The sequence below is a fragment of the Miscanthus floridulus genome, chromosome 10 (assembly GCF_019320115.1).
Source record: "Miscanthus floridulus cultivar M001 chromosome 10, ASM1932011v1, whole genome shotgun sequence".
Lineage (NCBI taxonomy): Eukaryota > Viridiplantae > Streptophyta > Magnoliopsida > Poales > Poaceae > Miscanthus > Miscanthus floridulus.
The window spans coordinates 6453816-6477926 of record NC_089589.1 but is presented as its reverse complement, the minus strand read 5'-3'; the positions used below and the strand labels follow the sequence as shown (position 1 = coordinate 6477926).

The following is a 24111-nucleotide window of genomic DNA, read 5'->3' as shown; positions in this document are numbered from 1 at the left end:
CACGGCAAATCATACGATAGCTAATACAAACCAACAGACCACAGGAGTAAGGTATTACGTCATACTGACGGCCTGAACCTGTATAACTCGTGTGTCTCTGTTGCCTTCTTGTTCTTGATTACACGCTCCTCTGCCGATCAATCTACCATCGCGGGGTGCCCCTCGGTGGACTGCCGGTGATATTCTGTCGACACAGTCCCCCCTCTTGTCATTCGTAATGAATATGGTTCAAACTTAGACTTACCGGACGTCGATTTTGAGGAACTGGTTCGGTTTTACGAGGATACTGGTTTGGACCTTGCCCAAGTGCTCGCTGAAGGACTATCTGCTCTGAAAGTGGATCCTTGGAAGAAATTTGAACATGGAAAGAGTCTATACAACCCTGAGGCCTTAGGTGAACTGGGTACGCAAATGTACCTGCTAAACAAGTGGTACATGGTGGCGTGTGAACGGGGAGAGAACTTTGTTTCTGTCAGAGTTAGAAACCAACATTACTTCCGTGGCAATGACGTAATATATGTTGAGTTTTTAGAATTACACCAACTATGCCACCTGGACTCTCTCGACAAAAATCTCATTAGCTGCTATTGTCTGTAAGTGTGATTATTTTCTACTATTAAAGTGTATATATATAAAGCTACATGTATATATAAATTATATATCCTCACACTATATTTTTATATATGCAGATATGAGATGACAGAACTCAGAAAGAGAAAGGATAATGATGTTGGTTTCGTTGATCCAAATGTCGTATTCAAACACCCTGATCCCCCGCCTCAATGGAAAGCTGAACTCGAGAAAAATCTCATGAGGTTCTTAGTGAACCAACAAAACAAGGACATACTCCTCCCCTACAACTTCAAGTGAGTGTTAAATAATTAATGTCGATCATATGGACATTTGTTCAATTATTTGCTTACTAGCTAAGCTATCTCCCATATATATATATATATATATATATATATATATGTTGACTCTAGTTAATGTCGATCATATCTGTGTATAAAAACATATGCAGCAATCACTGGATATTGATGGTCATCGATATGGCAAATAGTCAGTTGAGCATCTTAGACTCGTTAAGAAAAGAGCAAACAGAGTACCAAGACATGATAGATATTATCCAAGGATAATTTGGTCTCTCTAGCAACTATATATACCCCGATCTCTTAACTGCAACAATTATTAAAGGCCAAATTAATTTTTTATTTTATTGGGTGCAGTGTTTGGAAAAGTTTCATTGAGGAACACCACATGAAACATTGCAAAGCGCCACTGGATGTAATCGCACACAAAGTAAGTACTAGCTACATTTATATATATATATAATTCAATTAACACCATGCATGCTTTCAATTCACCGGATCTTTTTTCTCATAAAAGTGGGTTCTGAGGCAAGAACAGGGGAACAACTATTGCGGATACTATGTTTGCGAGTTCATCATGGCATACTAAAAAAGAACTCATGAAGAGAATCTCAAAGTACGTTATATAAATATATTCATATATTCACAATTTCTTTTATTGCTCATATATATAATTAGTAATCACATGACCAACACATATATATATATATTAATATTTTTCCTTTAACTTTTATTGAAGACTCTATGGTTGAAGGAAAAAGTCATACGACGTGACCAACTGAAAGCAATTCAAGAGACCATATCAGGATTTCTTAATGACCAGGTCTTAAACCCCGCCGGCGAGTTCTACAATGACGTGAACGAAACATGAAAGCCAAACCGGATGGAGTGAATTTGTTATCCCAAGGATATGATAGAATATACAATGCAAGCTTTATTTGTAATATATATATATATAAAATATGTACATAAAATAACGTACAATATATGTATATGCATGTAATATATACGTTAGTTTCATACTTTAGTTTGTACAAAATGTTCGAACATTATAAACGTGTAGAATATGTATATTATTAGCAGCGTATAGAATGCGTATTCGAAAACCAAAACGAATCATCAATTGAAAATAGAAACAAAAAAAAGAAAATAAAATAAAATATTTAGTCCCGGTTGATAATACCAACCGGGACTAAAGGGCCGGCCCACGTGGCCAGGCCGGGAGGCCTCTTTAGCCCCGGTTGGTATTACCAACCGGGACTAAAGGTGAACCTTTAGTCCCGGACGCGAAACCGGGACAAAAGGAGGGGCCCTTTAGTCCCGGATTCGTGCTCCCGGTTCCAAAACCGGGACTGAAGGGGGTTGAGAACCAGGAGTACAGCTCGTTTCTCAACGTTTTCATGTTACAGTCCAATTAGAATGCAACTGTCAGTCTACCAGATGGCTTGATGATGGAACACTTGAAATTCGGTTGGTTCTTGTGTGGTGTTGCCATCAGTGGATGCCATTCAGGACCCGGGAGTTTCTTTTCTGTTGGTTTGTTCAAAAATGTTACATCAGTTGCATACTCAAAGTAAACTCAGCAACATTCACGTATGCACATTGAGCAATCAAGCAGAACAAGGAGAAGGGTGAATTTCTCAGAAATTGAAGAACCCAAGAAATGGGCGTGCTGTTTTCCTGGTGCTGTATCACTAGTTTACAGAAAAGACATCTCTGTTTTTTGTGTTGTACTGCACACCCATCCAATGGACTGAGTACCAAAGGAAACCACTGCCTAGTGAAAACTGAAAAACATGACTTGGAGATACTACTCCAGACACATTTGAGAAGATGACTTTTGCTTTACCGTTGCATAAAGAGAAAAAGTTATAGGCAGCAGCATGATTGGCTTTACCGTTGCATATGCCTTTTGCTTTGAAAGGGCATAATCATCTCAATCTGCGCATAGTTACAGCTCTCAGTACGACGGCTGACATGGACATATGGTCACAAACTCACAACAAAATGCAAACTGAACCAAGAAATGGTGATAGCCTCGCTCTCTTCATAATCATACCTGACAAACCACACATAAGGCAATCCATAATGATAATACGATAATTTATTCACATGACGAAACAAGTCATAAATTAGGCACCCCAAAAGAAAACAAAGAACTGCACCAACAGGCTACATGATTGTGTAACCTTTAAATCTTAACAATTTGAAGAACCAATGTGAACAGAAACTGTGAGCAGCAAGCTTCAGAGCATGAAGCATCCCCTCAACTCCTGGAAGAAACCGAGACAGAGCTCTCGAATGCAGACCCCATGTGGCTAATGACAAACCCATAGATCTTGCGCTTCAAGCACTCGATCTTCTCCTTGGTCCTCTCCTCCTCTGCAATCTTCCCTACTTGGTCCAACCAGTCGCTGATCTTCTTGAACTGTGAGAGGACCATCGTTATGTGGCTGCTGTGCTTTCCCTTGCTAGCGACGTTCTGATCTTCGAACAGGTGGAAGCCCACATCCAGTGCCTCGTCCACAAAAGTCAGGAACCACGTATGCATCTCACGCCACAAGGACTTGACAAGCTCAGCTGTCTCACTCATGCTCTCGGTGTTACTCCATGTGACCTCAGTGGAGAGCTTGGTGCAACCTTAGACTGCACTTTTGCTGAAGCTCCATGTGTTGGCTTCTTCGACAGGCTTGTTCTTGGTGGTTCCACTGAAGATGCATTTGGCTTGTTGGTGCTCCTCGTCCTAGAGAAGGATCCAGTGGCACCGTTCAGCAGCTTGAGGACCTCAAGATCAGTGGCTAATGCAGCGCCAACCCAATGCTTAGTTGATTTCTCGAAGAATCCCTCTTCAGCCCCATTGGTCACCATAGACTCAGAGATGGTCTTCCATTTGAGAGTATCCTCGTAGACAACCAGGAAAAGATCGACTGTTGGAAATGGATTGGAGACCTTTGACGAAGTGCAGATTTCAGAGAACTTGCTGTAGGCAGAAAAAAACAAGATATCATCACACCACTTTTCTGCTGAACAATAGGCAGAAATAAACAAGATATTATCGCACCACTTTTCTGCTAAACAAATGCACTGGTTTTGTTTTTAGAAAGGGAAAATATATGTGTCCAAATACCTTATATTCCTGATTACAAATTCAGAGACCAATGCCTCTTGCAGGGCGTTAGCTGCAGCAGTTGCTGCTAAATCTCTCCTTTCAAAAGCTTCCTGAAATTCAGTAGAAATTATATTAGAAACTCAAGTCAAGTCAGGAACACTAAATGGACACTGAGCCAATAAAATAGAGTTACTTACCTTTCCAATTTTTGAGAGTTGATCAGGAAATGCATCCAATGGAATGCTTCCGTCAGTCCATTTAGGATCGTGAAGTATAATTTTTGGAGCTGTGGTTTTTGCCTTTACTGAGGTAGATTCTATCTTCTTACGAGGCTTTGGCCTCTCATCAACAGATGAATCGTCATTACTGGATTGTTCCGTTGTAGCATCACTCAGTCGCCTCGACATTGCTTCCTGATGATAGAGACAAAGAAGAAATGTTTACTGCACAGGCACAAAACATTCTACTATACACTACAAGGACACGGCTTTCTGTTGTACAAAGGCAAAATGGGTTTATCCAACCATGCTACCTAATGATATGCAGAAAAAAAAAATCAGACTCTGAACCTGAAAATGACCAATACACCATTATATATATATATATATATATATATATATATATATATAGGGAGAGGCTATTCAGTAGCCAGCTACAGAATAAGTTATTCTGTAGCCACCTCCATTTACCATAATTTTATATACTAATTTACGATAATGTCAATATATATTTACTATAGTTGGGTTACTATAACACATAGGGATATTTACCATAACGTTATAGTAAACCACTTAGTAAGGAGTTACTATAATCTCATAAATTAACATAGTAATTATAGTAACTCAAGGTGGCTACAGAATAGGTTATTTTGTAGCCAGCTATAGAGTAGTTGTTCTATATATATATATATATATATATATGTAGCTATATGTTTGAAATTCCAAACTAACTGTAACAGTTATGATCGTCGCACCATGTGCTTGGAATTTTCTTTCAATTAATTTGTAGTCATAGCACCAATTTTGCAAATTAAGCAAACATTGCGATAGAACTGTTCACAGTACATATCTATTTGAAAATGGTTATTACTGAAAGGATCATAGTTAACCATGGTTATGATTTTCTGAGCCAACAATTAAGGTTATACAGTCACTTCATACTTCAGTTTTTTTCCCAACAATGTTTCTTTGTCTACTATCCTATCCATATCCAACACCATCTAGCTATGTCAGATCTTAGTTTGCATAACCAAATCTGACCAAGGCTATGATCCAATGAATCAAGTATGTGTTAGGTGATCTCCACCAACGGCCAATTGGGACCTTGGATCCGTGCCCTGATCGGGGAGCCCAACCGTTCCATGGTTGGAGGACCTACCCGGACTCTTCCGCCGCACGTTGCCACCGCTGTCGTGTGGGTTGTCTCCTGTCGTCGCGCGGGAAGGAGCTCCGCCGCTGCCTCGTCGGCGCGCGGGGAGAAGCCGAGCCGCGCTCACCGCCTTGTGCGCAAGCCCGGTCGAGGGCACCGTCACAGGACTGCTCGACGGCGGCGCGCTCACCCACTGGGGAGCGCGCGCTCTGGCGAGGGGACCTACGGCGGCGCCGGTCAGATCTAGGGTTTTGGGAGCTTCTCACCGCATCGCGTGTGGGGATCAGGGCACCGTCGCCCAGACCGCTCGACGGCGGCGCGCTCACCCGCTGGGGAGCGCGCACGCCGGCGAGGGGGCCGGTGACGGCACCATCACCTCTCTTCGCTCTCACTCTTTCACTCGACCGCTGCTATGCTGAGAGAGGAAAGGGAGGGAGTCGAATGAGCCTAGGGTTCGGGGATGGACGCCGCGCACCGGTTTTGATCCGCCGAGGAGCGCGCTCGACCGTCGATCCACGATGAACGGCCGAGAGCGAACGGGCCAGCATCCGGCCTAGGCGGGCGCGCGCAGCGGGCGGCATTGCCGGCCCAGGCCCAAGTTGCGGCCTGAGAAGGCACAGCGCGCGCGAAAGCAGAGCAAGCTAGGCCGTTTTGATGCTTGGGCCAAATGAACAGTGTTCTACGAGTTTAAGTTTTATTCTTTTTTCATAAGCAATTTTTATGATATTTGTCTAGTTTAAAATCTCTGTCAAAATTTAAACCAACGGGATAATTTTTTAGAGAATAGTTGAGAAAAGTTAAATGCTTCTGAAAAATAGATAATGAATTTTTCCATGTTTCCGCTGCAATGTTAAAGTTTATCATCTTCTAGTTAAATTCGAACCAATGGGAGAATTTAATTTGAAGAGTAGTCATTTTTAGTCAATAAATTATATTATTATTATTTTTCTGACCAACGTTGATAATAACAATATTATAATGTTTATTTATAAGTTTTCTATGCATTAATTCTATTTCTACCCAACGGTGATGTAGAATTAGTGTATAAGAATGTTGTATGTTTTAATTTTGACCAACGTTAAATTAAAGCATGAAATTATAATGTCATAATTTTCTCACTATCTCTGACAGTGTTTTTCAGGACTCAACCCAATAGCATTCATCTCGCACATACCAGCTCTTGAAGGGGACAACTATAGGGTACGGCGAGAGAAGTATGAACTAGCACTTGCGCTATCTGAAAATGACCTAGCGCTTACCTTCCCGTGTCCTACTGAGCCAGTGGGCCCGGTGAGGGAAGAAAAGGAGTCTGATACTGATTTCACTGCTCGGCCGCGAGATCATGCAGAAGTGCGGATGAAATGTAATATCCACACCCTTTGGCGTAAGAGTTGTAATATCATTACCTTATGATGACATGGCCAAATTAAATAATAATAATAATAACAATAATTCGAGCTTGTGCTTATGTTGAGCACAGCTTGCCCTGTTTTGGGGTCGGATTCTGCCTCTATTTGCTTTTGTGGTGCCATGTTTTCATGTTCGTCATCCACATCAAGAAAGGCTCACATCTCGTCCATGATCATTGTTTCCATGCTTCTCGTCAACTGTTAATTGCTGAGGTGAGAAAGAGGTGACTAATTTATGTTCATTGCAGAATTAGGACAACTTACAGACACACATAATATCCATATATACATTAAATTTCATAGTTAATTGCTCTGATTTTTACATTTAGCCGACGACATCTCTTCCGGATGGAGGAGATGCAGATGGGTCTCACTTCTCTTCTAGGTGGACCGCTCCCATGTGGGCCCACTCTGACTTTGATCCAGCGGTTCAAAGTCGGTTCCTGTGTGGTGTTGCTTAGGTAGTCGGATTGCACTGGTTGATCTAAAAAAAAGATGGACTGCACTGGCGTTCAGATTTCAGAAGTTTCTATGCTGGCAAAACATTGTTTTACTCTCCTATCGTTCCAGCCTGTTTCTTAAAAAAAAGAAACAGTTGCACACCAAAAAATCAGGCCCGCACCAGTCCTAAATTTTAGGTTGGGTCAAAAAAAAAAAAAACAATGGTCCCTCCCAACGTGTCAACTATAGATCGGGTTGGATTTTCCTTTTGGCAGGTCGGATTGAGTTTGTCGAGGAGAAAAGCTATATGACAACCGAATGTTTTACCAAACTTTGACACACATTTTTTTTTTCTGGCTGTTGGAGCGTGCGCCGCGTGCCCGACACCTCCCCCACCCCCTTCTCTTTCCCCAACTCTGGCGACCGACACCCGCGCCTGACGCTTGCCCCACTGAGAAGTGGGACTTGGGCCGGGCCAGCGGCCTGGCCCGGCCCTCTCATGCTTCGTGCCGCTTCGGATCGTGCCCTCTAGGCATGGGAGGCATGTCGGGCCGTGCTGGTACGGCACGGTGAATCTTTTGTTCGGTCAAAGCACGGCCCGTGGCATGCCAACATGCTTTCGTGTCGTGCCGGCCCAAGCACGGCCCTCAAAAAATTCTCTGCTAGTTTTCTTTTTCCACTCGTGATATGAAATATATATATCTTGTGTGTACTATTTTAATGGAAGTTCTAATGATTTTCATAATCTAGATGAGAGATAGTATATTAAATGCTAGAAAATTGCATGTAGAGTTGTAGAAGTGTCTACATGCCATTTTCGTGCCGTGCTAGTCCAAGCATGGCCCAAAATGCGGACCGGGCCATGTAGCCCGCCATGCCGAGATCTTGGGCACGGCACGACCCTCGTGTTCGTGTCGTGCCAGCATGGCCCAAATATTTCTTGCGTGCCATGCTCCAATTCATGCCAAAATACCGTACCATGACCCGCCCTCAAATGGCATGACCTATGTCCCAGCTCTAGCCCCATCCCCTTCTTCCCCAACTCCGGCGACCGACACCTGCCCCACCCTTTCTTCCCCAACTTCGGTGGACTTAGAGCATCTCCAACAGTATCTAAAAAAATACTCCCAAAAATAGGTTTTCCAACCTTTGCAAAATATATTGGGAGACATAAAAAAGCTACAAGTCCAACAGTTTTCAAAATCTCACGCCTAAAAGACAGAAGGTAATTTTACATCAGGAATCCTGAACTATTTCTAGATTACACTAACCACATTTATACTTTATTTCTCTCTTGTACATTTGTATCAGGAACTCTGTCCTACTTTTTTCTTCCCCACGTCCTTCCACCTCCAGATGATATGCTCGCGTAACTTTACGCACATGGGGGTGGATTTTTCCAGGTGCCAAAAAATTAGGATGAGGGTTTGAGAGTTGTTGGAGATGAGTTTTTTTTAGATCTTGCCAAAATTCCTAGATTGGGAGACTGTTTTGGGTACTCTTGGAGATGCTCTTACAAGAGAGGGGTTTGAGGGATGGTAGGTAGGCCAGGCGGTGGGGAAGACGGCCGGGTGGTTCGGGGCCTTGGTGGCCAGGTCGGGGCGAGGGAGTTGCGGCTGTTAGCCGGAGTTGGAGAAGAAAGCAGGGGCGAGAGAGGGGGAGGGAAAGAGGCCGCAGCCGCGGAGCTCTGAACAGACCCTACCGCGCCGTGGCGGAAGTAGTAGGCGGCGATAGGGGGTTGGCGGAGGAGGATGAAAAACAGTGCCAACAAAAATCGGGTGTTGGGGCGCTGGTAAACGCACGAGTGCCACATAGACAGGTCGTCATGTGACTAGAGATCATGATCTGGTCTAGCATGAGGAGTGCCGGTTTGATGAACTTTATGTCAAAATTAACATAACCTTCCACTGTTCCACATGCTCCATCACCTTTTCTACGCACCAAATGGAAGCTTTTGTGATGAGGTGTCAGGCAATATAATCTTTAGACCACCACACTCACACGACCGATCAGTGACCACCGCACTCCAATGTGACGATGACCGAAATGCGGACCGGGCCATGTAGCCCGCCGTGCTGAGATCCTGGACACGACACAGCCCTTGTGTTCATGTCGTGCCGGCATGGCCCAAAATATTTTGTGCGTGCTGTGGAGGCGGCTGGGCCAGGTCGGGGCGAGGGTGTTGCGGCTGTTTGCCGGAGTTGGAGAAGAAAGTAGGGGCGGGAGAGGGGGGAGGTGGAGGCCGCAGCCACGGAGCTCCGTGAGACCCTACCGCACCACGGCAGGGCGGCGGAGGAGGAAGAAAAACAGAGCCAAAAAATCGGTTGCTGGGGTGCAGGCAAACGCGCGAGTGCCACATAGACAGGTCCTTGTCGAGTCGGGTGACCAGAGATCATGATCTGGTCTAGCACGAGGAGTGCCGGTTTGATGAACTTTACGTCAAATTTAACATAACCTTCCACTGTTCCACTTGCTCCGACACCTTTTCTACGCACCAAATGGAAGCTTTTGTGATGAGGTGACGGGCAATATAATCTTTTGACCGCCACACTCCAACATGACGACGACCTGGCACGGTCCATCCTGCATCTCCTATAAACAGTCTAACACGCTACAACTGATCCAGCCATTGTAGCTATATACCATGCGTTCCAATAGCTAGAACCGTCGATCCTATCGTTGCCACCATGCATCGCCTTGCTTCCCGGCTCGTGCTGCTCTGCTGCTTCTCGTTCCTCGCGACGTATGCACAGCAGCAGCAGCCCCAGCTAGCCACCGGTGGCAACAGAGCGAGCCCCAGCTGCGTACCACACGAGAGGGACGCCCTGCTGGCATTCAAGCATGGTGTCACCGCCGCAATGGCAAAGAAAGCGAGTTTAATGTTTTTTCTTTTGACGAACCGGATTTCTTGTTTTGAACTGTAATCACGAACTATACATATTCAGGACGGCTCTTCAGCCTTAATTTGGAACTGTGGTTGGACGAGTGGCCAATACAATCGCCAACTGCAGTTTTGTACTGGATGGAATATACATCCGTCTGAACAAAGATGGCACAACTGTACTTCACGGTAACCGGGAATTCACTTACTTTCCTCAACCTTCGTGTGTGGATCTTGTCATCTCGACGTGCGCTGTATATACGACTGATGGTTCACTAATTTTGTTTTGCTACCATCTTTATGTATAAATCATCATAAGGTGGCCACAGGGGGTTCCACAGAGTCATCTGGACTGTGAAGGAGCACGTGCCTGGTGGTGACTCCCGTGTCTGGCACCCCTGACGACCTGCGCCGCTGGGGTCGGTCCTGCATCAGCAGGTGCAGGCATTCATACGCGCAGACTGGAGTGCGCGTGGGCCAGTACGCAGATGCCTGACCTCTTCTACACGGAAGGTGACCGAGCGACGACCTCACCTCAGTCCACGGTGAATTGACCCATCTGCAGTATCCTCTGCATCCACCTACTCTAATAATAACACCCGGGCTCCAGAACTGATATATCCTGCCATTCTCTTCTAGTATTGTCGATGGTTGCCACCATGCATCGCCTAGCAGCTGCCATGCTCGTGTCGTTGCTCTGCTGCTTATTGTTCATCGCCACGCTGAAAGCACAGCAGCAGCCCCAGCCAGCCGCTAGTGATAACACAGCTAGTCCTCCGAGCTGCATACCCCACGAGAGGGACGCCCTGCTGGCATTCAAGCACGCCGTCACCAGCGACCCTGCAGGCCTCCTCACCTCGTGGCGGCGAGATGGTGGCCACGGCGAGCAGGACTGTTGCCGATGGAGAGGTGTCCGGTGCAGCAACCGGACTGGTCACGTCCATGAGCTTCGACTTCGAAACACCGGAGAAGAAGAAGCCGCTATGGAGGGCAAGATAAGTCCTTCTTTGCTTGCTCTGGATCATCTAGAGCACCTTGACCTCAGCTGGAATGATCTAACAGGGCCAAGCGGTCGTCTTCCCGAGTTCTTGGGCTCTCTAAAGAATCTCAAGTATCTGAACCTCTCTGGCATACCGTTCTACGGTGGCCTACCTCCCCAGTTTGGCAACTTGTCAAGGCTGCAGTATCTAGATCTTTCTAATTCCATCTTTAGGGAAGGCACAAACTCGACGGATCTATCATGGTTAACACGTCTTTCTTCTATACAGTATCTTAACCTTGACCAAGTGAACATGCTTCCATCTTTGAGGGTCCTTCGTCTTTCCTCCTGCTCTCTTGCAAGCGCAAACCAGTCACTGCCACACCTGAACCTTACAAACCTCGAGGAGCTAGATGCTTCCTGGAACTCCTTCGACCATCCAATGGTGACCAGCTGGTTCTGGAACTTAACAAGTCTCAGATACCTTGACCTCCACCACACTAGTATGTACGGTCAATTTCCGGATGCTCTGGGCGACATGACATCCCTTCAAGTCCTTGATCTTTCATTTAAACTTTATAATAATGATGAGAAGTATCGCATCATGACCACGGATCTGAAGAATCTATGCAATTTGGAGGTCCTGAACCTTGATCAGGCTCTCTTATATGGCGACATAGCTGAGCTATTTAGGAATAAACTACCTCGCTGTTCACCCAACAAATTGCAAGAATTGGACCTCAATTGGAACCAATTAACTGGGATGCTACCAAGATGGATAGGGTAATTAACGAGCTTGGTCGTTCTGAATCTCGGTTCGAACAACATCACAGGATCCCTCCCACCATCTATAGGGCAACTTACCGGTTTGAAGACACTTGACCTCTCTCGCAACAACCTAAATGGACATGTTCCATATGAGATTGGTAAGCTCAGTAATCTGACCCATCTGGACCTAAATAGTAACAAATTGGATGGCGTGATAATGGAGGAACACTTTGCTAGTGCATGGAGCTTGCAATATATAGACTTGTCATATAATGCCTTGAAGATTGAGATTAGCTCGAATTGGCAACCACCGTCTAAATTAGATCATGTAAACTTTGCATTCTGCTAGATGGGCCCACTGTTTCCTGGGTGGCTTCAGTGGAATGTGAACATCACCTATCTTGATATCTCGAGTGCAGGTATAGCTGATAAGCTTCCACAATGGTTCTTCGATGCCTTTTCAAATGTTCGATTCATGAACATCTCCAACAATCAACTAAATGGAACTTTGCCAACTGATATGGGCTCCATGTCATTTGAAGAGCTCTATCTCAGCTCAAACCAATTAACTGGTCAGATACCCACACTACCACCAGACATAATTAGTTTGGACTTGTCCAACAACTTCTTGTCGGGACCTCTGCCCTCCGTTGTTGGATCCACCCATCTAAAACAGCTATCTATGTTCTCCAACCGACTCACTGGTCGTATTCCTCAATCTTTTTGTAAATTTCAGGGATTATGGGTGTTGGACTTGTCCAACAATTTTTTGGAGGGAGAACTTCCATCATGCCTCGGGGTAATGGAAGAAATAGAATTTATAGCCTTAAGTAACAATAGTTTGTCAGGAGAGTTCCCATCTTTTTTGCAAAACTTTACAAACTTGCTCCTCTTAGATTTGTCTAGGAACAGATTGTCTGGCAGATTGCCAATGTGGATTGGAAAATTAACGTCGTTAACAATTCTACGGTTAAGTCATAACAAGTTTTCTGGAAACATTCCGGTGAACATCACAAATCTTGCCTGCCTTCAGTACTTGGATCTCAACAACAATAAGATATCAGGCCCTTTGCCGAGCTACTTTTCAAATCTGGAAAGAATGAGAAAGAAATACGTGACAGGTGGGAATTGTCATGAATATATAAAAATTCCAGATCCTTATTTGGCTAATGCATATATAGAAATTTCATTTCCTTATTTGGATAGTGTCAATAGTAATCTTTTCCACCTTAGTAGTATGTCTATGGACTTGAAGGGGTAGGAATTGAACTACGGTTCCGTTAATAGAGTTGTGGGAACAAGTATGATGAGCATTGATTTATCTTCTAACAATTTAATCGGCAAAATTCCAGAAGAAATAGTTCTCCTTGATGGTCTAGTGAATTTGAATCTGTCATGGAACCACTTGAGTGGAGTTATTCCAAACAAGATCGGGGAAATGCGATCCTTGGAATCCCTAGATCTCTCGAGGAACATGCTTTCAGGGAAAATACCAGCCACTCTATCAAATCTAACATTCTTAAGCTACTTGGACTTATCATACAACAATCTTACGGGAAGAATTCCATCAGGATCACAGCTTGATACCCTATATGCAGAGTATCCATCTATGTACATCGGCAACATCGGTCTATGTGGGCATCCTCTTCTAAACAGTTGTTCGAGTGAGGGTCATGCACCAAAGGAAGGTGGCCTGGGAAGAACTATCGAAGTTCATGGGATACAATTCTTTTATCTTGGACTCGGGTGTGGCTTCGTGGTTGGTACCTGGATGGCGTTTGGTGTTCTGTTGTTCAAGAGAAGCTGGAGAATTGCTTGCTTCCGAATCTCGGACAAGCTGTGCGACAAAGTTTATGTCCTTGTTGCTATATGGTCAAGAAAAACAGGAACTGATCACCATGCATGAGCATGAAGCAAAGGCGATGGTCGGTGCTTCAACTAAATTTAGCCAATGCGTGCATGCATGTATGAATCAAAGTGTGTGTAGAAGTTGTTACATAATATTGCTGGTTTTCTTTTTGGAGTGAAATGTAATATCCACACCCTTTTGCGTAAGAGTTGTAATATCATTACCTTATGATGACATGGCCAAATTAAATAATAACAATTCGAGCTTGTGCTTATGTTGAGCACAACGCCCCTGTTTTGGGGTCTGGATTCTGCCTAATTGCTTATTCGTGTTGTGGTGCTATGTTTCCATGTTCGTCATCCACATCAAGAAATAAAGGCTCTAGTCTCCTCCATGACCATTGTTTCAGTGCTCATCGTCAACTGTTAATTGCTGAATTGAGAAAGAAGTGACAGACTTATGTTCAGTGCATTATTAGCACAACTTACAGACACAAGTAATATCCACATCCACATTAAATTTCATGGTTGATTGATCTGATTTTACATTTGGCTGACGGCTCTTCCAGATAGAGGAGATGGTGATGGGTCCCACTTCTCTTCTAGATGGACCGGTCCGTGTCCGCCCACTCCGACTTAGATCCAACAGTTCAAAATCGGTTCTTCCCATGTGGTGTTGCTTAGGTAGATTGATTGCACTGGTTGTTCTAAAAAAATGATGGATTGCACTGGAATTCAGAAGTTTCTTTGCTGGCATAACATTGTTTTAGTTCGGAGATTGTATGATTGAGCGGCTCTCCTCTCATGTCCTGCCAGTTTCTTAAAAAAAAACAGTTGCATACTCAAAGTACACTACAAGTAACATTCGCTTACAAATATTGAACTGGTAAGGGGAGCAAATTTCTCATAAACTGAAGAGCGCAATATATGAGCACAGTTTCCATGTTCGAGTACACTGCTACAGCAGGAGTTCCACTGCCTACTAGCCTAGTGACGAACATGCAAGGTTTCTTGTATTCTAGACGAACAAAACAAACTGTCACATCGATCATCTGTACAATCTACTGCAAAAAAGTCTATGGTGGGAGACTGAGTTCTCGGAGGCACATGACCCCACTCTTTTAATCGTCTTAAGTTGTGACCGATCCTGTGCTTCAAGCGCTTGATCATCTCCTTGGTCCACTCCTCCTCCACGATCTGATGATGTACCTGCTCCAACCAGTCGTCGCTGATCTTTTCGAACTTTGCTGTGCTTCCACTTGTTCTCCACATCCAGTGCCTCCACAAAATCCAGGAACCATCTTTGCATCTGGCCGCACAAGTCCTTGGCAAGCTCAGCCGTCCTCTCCTTCGTCGTGCTCTTTGTCTTTGGTGCATTTGGCAAGCTCAGCTCGTGGACAACATGAGGACCACCACCGACCCAATACTTAGTAGCTGATAGCTCCACAGATGCCACCGACTCCGCGACGTCCTTCCACCGAAGCGTATCTTCGTAGACACCGAGGAAAGGATCAACTGTTGGGAGTGGATCGGAGACCTTTGCCGAATCGCAGATTTCAGAGAATTCGCTGTGTAGGCAGCAGAAATGAACAGGGCATTAATTATCACACCACTAATTTCTGCTGCGCAAATACAATACAATACAATACACTGGGCATTCGTCCTTCAATTTGAATGGAATTGTACATTGCGTTCGACTCGGATCTCGGGAAAAATAGATGTCTCTAAATATATATACCTTTCATTCCTGAGAAGTGAATCAAAGATTCATGCCTCTTGCAGTACGCTAGCTGCAATGGTTGCTGTTGCGTCTCTTCCTTCAGTAAGTTCCTTCTAAATTTTCACTACTACCGATTTGGACATCACTACCGGCCTCATCACTGCCGGATTTGTGGGAAGTGATGTACCTTCACTGCCGGTTATGAGCTTGAAAATGAGAAAATGATTGGAGCTGGGGTAAAACCGGCAGTGAAGGACCACGTCACTGCCGGTTTGTGGCTTGCACCGGCAGTGAGTTGACGGCCACTTATCACTGCCGGTTCAAGTCAAGAGTCGACAGTGATTGGGCTCTATCACTATCGGTTCTAGCCAAGAACCGACGGTGATAAGCCTATAGCACAAAAAGGCTGCAGTCATCCTTTCCTTCCTCCTCTCTTCCACCTCGAGAACAGAGACGTGTGTTTAGGCTCTTTCCTCCATTGTTGCGGTTGCTCTTCACCATGAAGCTAGCGCTTAGATTTTGAAGAATGGCTTGATCTTTTTGCTTTAAGATTAGTAACAAACATCCACTCCTTTGATTTTGTTGCTTAATTAGCTTCGTTTTGATGGCTACATTGTTTGATTCTCATTCTAGTTCTTTCTCCATTCTAGAGAGCATTTTTTCAATTGGATATTTGTGCAAGGCTCAAATTATGGTGAATCCATCATCCAAAAGGTTGATGTCTATGAACACATTTAAATTCCTAGCTAATTATTCCATGGTGGTCAAGATCATCATTGTTATTATGTGATGCTATAATTAGTTCTTAGAAGTAGAGTAGAATAGTTTTCTTCATTATTATGCAATAATTGTTTTTTTACTACGATTTTCAATTTACAGGGCCGGGGCTATCAATTTCAATTTTTCAATAATTAGTGTACAATAATATTTTCCGAAAATGGTACTTTCAAGCTATAATTGTTGTTCATGAAGCTCGATTTCTTATTAATTCTTTGTAATTACTGTCTCAATATTTTTTTGTACAGAGATGGATCGAGAGTGGATGCATCTGCCCCGAACAGACAAGCAATACATTCATGGCGTCAGCCAGTTTATCACCGATACCAAAGCCCATGCTGGGAATAGGAACCCAGTCTTCTACCCATGCAAAGATTGCAAGAATCATTGGAACTTTCGTCAAATTGAGTCTATACGATCGCACTTGATTACCAGGGGGTTCATGCCAAACTATACGATATGGCCTATGCATGGCGAGGTTGGTGTGAATGTTCCACAGGAAAACGATAATGATGTGGATATGCCTGACGTAGCCATCCACGATGCTGACGAGGAACCCGGTGTCAACATGGAACCTTTGGACACAGTTAATAATGTGTTTAGAAACACGCTAGCTGACGATACCGAGGATAACGATGGCATTTCTCAGCTGCTACGTAATGTAGAGACCAGATGTCTTAATGAAAGGCAGCTGAGAAAGCTAGAGAAAATGAGACAAGATGACAAAACACCATTGTATAAGAATTGTTCAATGAGCAAACTGTAAGCCGACATCATGCTGTTAGAGTTCAAATCGACAAACGGATTGAGCGATAAAGGCTTCAATCAGTTGTTAGGTATAATAAGGAAAATGCTTCTAGAAAAAAACGAGTTGCCAGAAAAGACATACTTGGCCAAGCAAATGATCTGCCCCATCGGCCTCGAGATTGAAAAAATCCACGCGTGTTAAATGATTGCATATTGTACCGTGAAGAAAAATACAAAGACTTTGACAAGTGCCTCAAGTGTGAAGCTCCACGGTACCAGACCAGAGGAGGCCCCTGTAAAGGTCGTTTGATATTTTCCTATAGCTCCCTGGGTGCATAGGCTGTTTGCATGTGCAAAGTCAGCCAAGCTGTTGCGCTAACATGGCGAAGAGCATAAGAAAGATATAATGACGAGGCACCCCGCCGAAGGGCATGACTGAAGGGCTGTCAATACTATGTTCTATAAGGACATCAGTGGAGAGGTAAGGCACCTTTGGTTTGCTTTAAGCACAGATGGGATGAATCCTTTCGACTAGGTTAGAAGCAATCATAGCACCTGGCCAGTGAGGCTCTATATATACAACCTTCCACCTTGGGTCTGTATGAAGCGATCGTACATCCTGATGCCACTATTGATCTAAGGTCCAAGACAACCTGGGAATGACATCGATGTATTTCTAGAACCAGTGATCGATGAACTAGTCGAGGTCGATAAAAAAATCTACTGGATCCAAGATGAAATTCATCCTCTTTTGTCTCATTCAGCACATAGAAAAATATAATAAATAAAAAACTGATCAGAAAAACCTAAGATCCTGTGTGGAGTCTTGCTTTGGGTGTACATGCTTGCCAAAAAAATTTTAAGCCATTTCGACATAGGAATACACATGCTTCTATTTATTCAGTATATAAAATGATTTTTTTATATATAAATATCACTGTCGGTTTTAAAAAACTGGCAGTGATGTTGGTTATCACTGTTGGTTCATTTTGAAAACCAGCAGTGATTTATAAAAAAATTAAAAAAAAATGTGCAGCCCTCGGGTTTAAGCTCGGGTCTCGGTGACCAGAGTTCTGAGTCTTAACCGATGCGCTAGTCGGAGGATTTTGAAAGAAAGGGAAAAGATATGCTACTTAACCCGTAACCGCTGCACCCCCATCACTATCGGGTCCAGGAATGGCCCGACAGTGATGTTGCCTCATCACTATCGGTTTAGACCTTGCAACCAGCAGTGATGAGCCATGGAAATAAAAGCAAGGCGCGGGGTGAAATTTTCCAAAGTCATTTCAAACCCGCGCCATCCCCTCCCCCCACGCCGTCGGAGCACCACCCCACGTCGATGGGCACCACCGCCCCCGCGCACCAGTCCACCGCCCCCCGCGCCGCCGTTCCCAGCCCCGCACTCCTCTTCTTTGACATCGACGCCCATGCGTCCCCTCGATGCTAGCCCGTTAGTCCCGCGCCAGCACCCGCGACGCCGTCCACCGCCCCACGCGGGAGCACCACGCCGTCCGTGCCCTCATTGCCCATCCACGACGCCAGTCGTGCCCCTCCTCCTCCACGCCTGCACTCCCACCGCTTAGGCCTTTAGGAGCACACGAACAGCTGCTTCCCCACCCCCCCACGGTGAGTGCGTGGCTCACTGCCTGCTATGTGATTGATGAAATGCCCGTTAGGTTAGTCGAGGCCAACATGGGCTCTGCCCCCCTTCCTTCTTGCATACGAGCTTCAATTGCATATGCGAGTAGATTGTGGTGGAATGAATTGTGCATGTTTTCATACCGTGGTGTGAATTGGAAGTAATAGTTTGTTAAAATTTGTTGCCCGATTAACATACACCGGAATTCAGGTACGGCAGTTAAATCAAAGCCGCTTGATGCTAAGTTTCTGTTCTCTTTATTTTTGCATATGCTATTAGTAGTTGTCCGTAGCCAAAACTAACCACATTCGTGTCACATCCATGACTCGTCGTCGCCTGTTACCCCGTCGCCGAAGAATAGATCGGCAACAAGAAGCGACTGATATCGCTGAGATGGGAGAGCCGCATGATCCGACAAACAGTGATGGAGTCAATCAGGATGGTGAGAACGAGCAGCCATGGACCACGTTCGGCCTACTCGAGCTGGGTCAAAATGACCAAGATGGACAGGTAACTTTGGACCATGTGACTATGTAGCCACATGTGACCATGTGACTAATCAATTAAGAGGGTCATAGCTTACTTGAAGTCTCTAGCGGGAGCCTCCGCCAGCCAAGGAGCCAGAGGGTTCGGGTAGCAGGAAGGCTAGATCCAAGCGAGGCATGTCAAAGCTTCCTGTTGGTTGGAATGAACACTGGCACATAACTGAGTTCAATGAATTCGGGGATCCACTCTCACCGCCTATAGCTTTGACCAAATACAAGACTATCCTCGAGTTACTTGTAAGGGACTTCATCCCGATTAGATATAGGAAGTGGATTGGGAAAGATAATGACCCGTGGAGGGTTCCCGAAAGTGAGAATGATTACATATGGGATATCAAGATCCTAGAGTATTTCACTTTCCCAACGAAGTATGACAAGGAGGTAGTCAAGAAAAAGCAAAATAAACCATGGGGACATGCTTTAAGAATTTTAAGAGGACATTGTACAAGCATTTTGTCCTCCAAAATAAAGAGCCAAATTTCAATGGTGGACAGTTTAGTAAGCAGAAGGACTTATGGTAGGATTTCAAGGAATACAGGTTATCCGAGGAGTACTTAGAACTAAGCAGGAAGAATAAGGAGAACTCGTAGAAAGCGATGAATCCTCATCATCTCGGCTCTCGTGGCTACACCAAAAAGATGCCAGAATTTGAAGCAGAACTTAAAAAGATGGATCACCTTGCTAAGGAAGGCGTTTAGGTTGAGACCACCCATTGGGAGTCAAGATCGATAATATACTGTATGGGGAGGAATGTATGCCACGTCGAGGATAGAAGCTTTAGCTCCACAAATCCACCCATGAGCGAACTCATCCAGAGGATCTCCCAGGTAACTGAGAAGGTGAGGCAAGGGACTCGCACTTCTAATAGGGAGAAAGACATGCTCACCCAAGCACTTAGAACCAAGAAGCACCCTAGTCGCACTAGAGGAACCGGTGTTGTTCCTTGGAAACTAGCATTCCCCGAAGAATCTCACACTTACCGGAGCCGCTCGAGGGATAGAGTGGAATAGGAGGCAGAGTGTTTGAGGTGACTAAAAGAGATAGAAGACAGAATGGATGCACGGATTGAGGTGACTGTTAAAGCATGAGTCCAGCAAATTTTGCTGTCCAAGGGGTCAGGAGTACCACAAAACCCTACTCCTACTACCTTTAGCCCACAGTTGAGGGGTCACAGCAGCTGCGGATCGACCCCGCTCGACGAAGAAGATGCGAATGTGCCTCATCTGGTGGACGGCATTGCTGAACCCGTCAATGTCAAGTTGTACATTCGTCAGGAATGGACAAAGGACAAGGTGGTGTTCGACCAGGCCTGGCCTACGGAAGATGGGACCATTAATAGCTGTCCAATTCCACAGGGGTACGCTTGCATCACCATTGACAGAATACTTGATAAGAAGTATAACAAGATACACATTGAGTACCCCGCATCGGAAGATAGGCCGAAACTTGGTCATAACAAGGGCTCTCAAGTGGCCTAGCGCAAGCGCTTCATTAAGATTGACCACCAATTGTCCTCTGATGATGTGGACGACTACGAGTCTTTGCCCACCCGCGATGATCACTCACCATCTCCTGTAACACCCTTGGTGTTACACTGTAAATCATTTACTGAAGCATGTCATGAGCATCGTGTTTATGTGTTAATGTATGTAATAAAGAGTGTAAGTCAATTTCCGTAACTCAAAAAGATCAATGGAAACACGAAATGAAAGTTAGTTCGATAGTCATATTATATCACTTTGGGTTTAAAACCAATTTTTATTAAGCAAAAATGCTATGGAACATGTATGTGATACTTGGATAAAGTTTGAAGTACAAACTTTGTAGATGACAATGAAATACCTGCGGTAAAAAAATGATATCACTAGCTAACATTTCTAATAGCTTGGAAATCGAATTTGAAGCAAATCCAACCCAAGACTTACTCGATTTCTTAAGTCTGAAAACAGATTGACAAAGCTATGTTTGGTAATTTTTGTAGAGAAATTGGGTTAAGGAGTGGTGTTGTATTATGGCTTGTTTTAGTAGGCTAATATACCCTCTTAGGTATAGCAAAGATGGTTTTGGTGTTTGCCCAGCCGATTAGTTGATTTGGACACTTCAAAAAGCGTGCATGGCACGTCCTTATTTGGTTTCCTCGCGTAGGCACGGTCACCGTGCCTCGGGGGCGCGACACCGCCGCACCGGTGCGCTCCGTGCTCGTGCGTGTTGCCATGATTGGCCGGCCACGGCTGCCCTGCCTTGGTCTCTTTAGCTCGACTATGTGGAGCCATTGCTGCTGCCGCTCACACGGCATGGTGGCTCTACCCTGCTCCATGCACTGACGTGCCGCCACCGCCTCGTGCCATGCCTCTGTCGCTGTCGTCGTGTCCACCTCTAGCGCCTCACATCGCGGCGCTACTACTGCCGTCGTGTCGCTCTTGTACGCATGCTGCATCGCGTTGCCTTCCCCTGGATCGGTGGGGTGCCATCCGCACGTGGCCGTGCGCGCCGCCGTGGCTTTGCCATTTATGGCACTGTGGTCGCGCGGGCCATGCCGGTTGGACGCGCACGCCCGTCGTCTTGTGCTGGTGCGTGGGCCTCCCGGTCCCGCCCCTCACGTCCTGCCAGGGCGTGGACGAGCCAAGCTCACTGCCACGCCATCTCTCTTGTCCTCTTTCCACCTCTGTTTCTCTCTGCCGCCGCCGTCACCTTGCGCCCACGAGTGCGCCAGAGATAGGTCACCTCTATTCAATTCGTCTAGTCCGCACCTCTGCCCTCATGTCTCCTCGTCGTTTGACCCCTCACCATCTTGATGACGGCCCGGGCAGGCGCCAATTTGGCGTTTTCCCGCCAGTATGCCGTTAAGGCCGTGCCATGGCCATGACCGAGGGCAGGCCTCCCATCTCTCCACCCGAGCCCAATTGCCCACACCTATAGGTGTGCCTTGCCTTCCTCTTTGTCATGCGTGCCTTGGTTTAGTCGCTACCAGGTCCACCCCGCCGTTGACTTGACCGCGCCGTCTCGGAGCGCCGCCGCCTTCCACCACCCACATGTGGCCAGCTCGGTTTGGGGAATCCTTGGCCAAACCATCACCACAGCCATAACTAGGGTACGATAGTGATCCTATAGCATTAGCTAGTTCTCCCCGTGGTGGCTGTGGGTGGCCAGCATGGTCGCGCCATTGTCGCGCATGGCCGCACGCTGTGGTCGCCAATTCCGTGAGCTCCGTCGCTCCTGTAACCTAGGCTAGTGTAGACGCTAGGGATGTAGGCGGGGGTTGGGCCGTTAGTGGAGCCAGCGCGGGTCTCAACTGGCCGGCGTGGCCGTCCAATGCCGTCGCCGTAGCATCGGCACGCGCAGGTGGCTGAGGACCACGCTGTTGTAAAGGAGGGTGTTTCTAAGGGTTTTGTTGTATAGTTGCTCTCTCTAGGAATAGTGACATGGACTGCGGGTTAGTTTGCCTAGAGTTTAGGGTTGTTTTTGCAAGTTGGTCGGCGCGCACGGGGGCTCCCCCGTCGCGGGCCGTTTGCGCATGTGGGCCATGTCTGCAGGTGCGTGGGCCGTGCGAATGGCCGCTCGAGGATTGGTTTTTCTTTTTTTCAATAAATTAGCAAATGCTTTTCTAATTTAGTTTTGAGCTTATCTTTGGAAAATTATAGTAAATTATGTAGGTGTCCAAAAATAGTGAGGCAAAATTTGTTTGGTTCATAAAAATGTGATCTATCTGTTGGTGTAGTTAGTTTACAGTTATCTATGAGGATGTTAGGTTCATTAATTCATTTAGGAAAGCTTAGCATTATTTAGTTTAATATTTGTAGGAATTTTTGTGGCAAATTGGTAATAGCTTTGACCATGAAATTTTTATAGTAGGTTCATTCTATTATTATGTGCTCACTATAATTTTTGTAGCCTTAGAATAGGTTGATAAATAGGGTAGTTAAGTACTCCTTGTTTTAGAATATATGAAATCATAAATAAAGGAATGTATTTTTGATTGCTAAGATAATACTCGAATGTTTCATACCTATTTAGTGGAAAGGATGGGTAGCTTAGCATTTTAGTCATTAGAGTTAGCTTGGTAGATGTATTCTTATTTTAAGAGCTGTTATTGCCGTATTACTAAGTGTTGCATCATCATTTCATGTATGTAGATAACAAGTTGGTAGAGTTCATCCCCATGGGCGAGTAGGAGTACGAGGAGGTAATTGAAGAGTACGAGGAGGAGATTCTCATACAGGAGGGAGCCCCAGAGCCACTAGCTGCTGACTTTGTTGACACCACACCTGCCCAAGGCAAGCCCCGGAGCATAACCCTTATTTTGAATGATCACTGGATATATATATGTGATGTGCATTTACGTTACAGGTATTTTGTGGAAACTACATGCATAGATAACCAACCTACGAGTCCTACTAGCATAGGTCGAGTAGCTGCTACGCTTAGGATTTTCAGTAGCGTGAGTAACCTGTCGTTACTCACAATAGGTGATTATTATTATCACTCTTATGATAAAATGGAAAGGAAAATGAAGACTGGACAGGGATGTGGTACGGGTATTGGTGGGTGTAAGAGGTCGTGTCCCGTGGCCAACGGGGCATAGCTTGGTTATACTATTTTCCCTGTCCATGTTGGTTAAGGATCAGTCATTGCATTAGATTCTAGTTAGGTCATAGACTTATTATCCTAAGCACATACTTGTTTATGGGAGCAAGGAAGGCTCGTTGCTCTCTTGTCATGGGTTCCGGCTCTTTTCGGACCGACTGATTGGAGACGAGGATGGTAGAGGTCTAAGCACCACACTGAGTCTAGGACTCAGGTGTGGGGGCTTGGAGTCCAAATTTGGATTGGGACCTGGACCCCTTGATAGGAGAGTGAAGGGTTGGTCCTGCTTGTGCCTAGGGTACAAGCGGGGCGTGTGTTTCAGGGTACCTAGCTGGGCACATTGATTCATGAATTGCCGGGTAATCCAGTATGACTTGTCTACAATCTAGCACTATAGTAAGAACTGGAAGATGAAAGATGGTGAAAT

At 45.3% G+C, this 24111-nt stretch overlaps 3 protein-coding genes and 1 pseudogene across 3 annotated transcripts; 3 read left to right on the top strand and 1 right to left on the bottom strand.

Annotated features, from left to right (window-relative positions):
- Positions 1–2991: 2991 nt before the first annotated feature.
- Positions 2992–5197, bottom strand: LOC136487912 (uncharacterized; annotated as a pseudogene).
- Positions 5198–10718: 5521 nt separating this feature from the next.
- Positions 10719–11843, top strand: LOC136487561 (receptor-like protein EIX1). The gene has a single exon (XM_066484687.1). It carries the CDS (start codon positions 10725–10727, stop codon positions 11841–11843), a length of 1119 nt encoding a protein of 372 aa, XP_066340784.1. The 5' UTR covers positions 10719–10724.
- A 330-nt stretch (positions 11844–12173) lies between these two features.
- On the top strand, positions 12174–13085 carry LOC136487562 (receptor-like protein EIX2). The gene has a single exon (XM_066484688.1). It carries the CDS (start codon positions 12174–12176, stop codon positions 13083–13085), a length of 912 nt encoding a protein of 303 aa, XP_066340785.1.
- Positions 13086–13127: 42 nt separating this feature from the next.
- LOC136487563 (receptor-like protein EIX2) lies at positions 13128–13979 on the top strand. The gene has a single exon (XM_066484689.1). The coding sequence runs from the start codon at positions 13128–13130 to the stop codon at positions 13728–13730; it is 603 nt and encodes a 200-aa protein (XP_066340786.1). The 3' UTR covers positions 13731–13979.
- The last annotated feature ends 10132 nt before the right edge of the window (positions 13980–24111 follow it).